Source organism: Pterocles gutturalis, unplaced genomic scaffold (assembly GCF_000699245.1).
Source record: "Pterocles gutturalis isolate BGI_N339 unplaced genomic scaffold, ASM69924v1 scaffold13012, whole genome shotgun sequence".
Lineage (NCBI taxonomy): Eukaryota > Metazoa > Chordata > Aves > Pterocliformes > Pteroclidae > Pterocles > Pterocles gutturalis.
Window position 1 is genome coordinate 356 of NW_010115506.1, and position 533 is coordinate 888.

Sequence of the window (533 nt, forward strand, 5' to 3'; positions counted from 1 at the left end):
TGTCTAATCCAGTAAACGATCTTGTATTTGTATGTAGTCAAATGTGATTGTGGAACACGTGTGAGTTTTAACTGTCTGAAATATTCACTGTGAGGTGTTATCAGCTAAATGCGGGCAAATGCCTGTAACTTGTGTGCATACGACTGGCTGCTGTGTTGTGTGTGAGTGACTTGGAGAGAGGTAAACTCCTTCCATGTAGGGGGGGAAATTGTCTTCTGAGGGGCTGATGCATCCCCACGTCTTACTATGAGAGAAGCACTTCTACACTTGAGTTGACGCCCATTCATCTGCACAATTCCTCTTTTTCCTCCCCAGAAATGGTCCAGAATTTGAAGCTCGTATTCGTCAGAATGAAATAAACAACCCGAAGTTCAATTTCTTGAACCCCAACGATCCTTACCATGCATACTACCGGCACAAAGTCAGCGAGTTCAAAGAGGGAAAAGCCCAGGAGCCCTTGGCTGCTATTCCCAAGGTCATGCAACAGCAGCAAAGTGCTCCGCAGCAGCTTTCACAGAAGGGCAGTGTTCCTT

The 533-nt window shown here is 46.0% G+C and overlaps 1 protein-coding gene across 1 annotated transcript in view; it reads left to right on the top strand.

Annotated features, from left to right (window-relative positions):
- Window positions 1-272: 272 nt before the first annotated feature.
- The window catches only part of LOC104463037 (splicing factor 3A subunit 1-like), a gene marked incomplete at both ends in the record, with an annotated part of 3519 nt that continues 3258 nt past the window's right edge, over window positions 273-533 (top strand). The window contains 1 exon segment of the mRNA XM_010075209.1: window positions 273-526. Within this exon segment, the coding sequence (XP_010073511.1) occupies window positions 273-526 (254 nt within the window).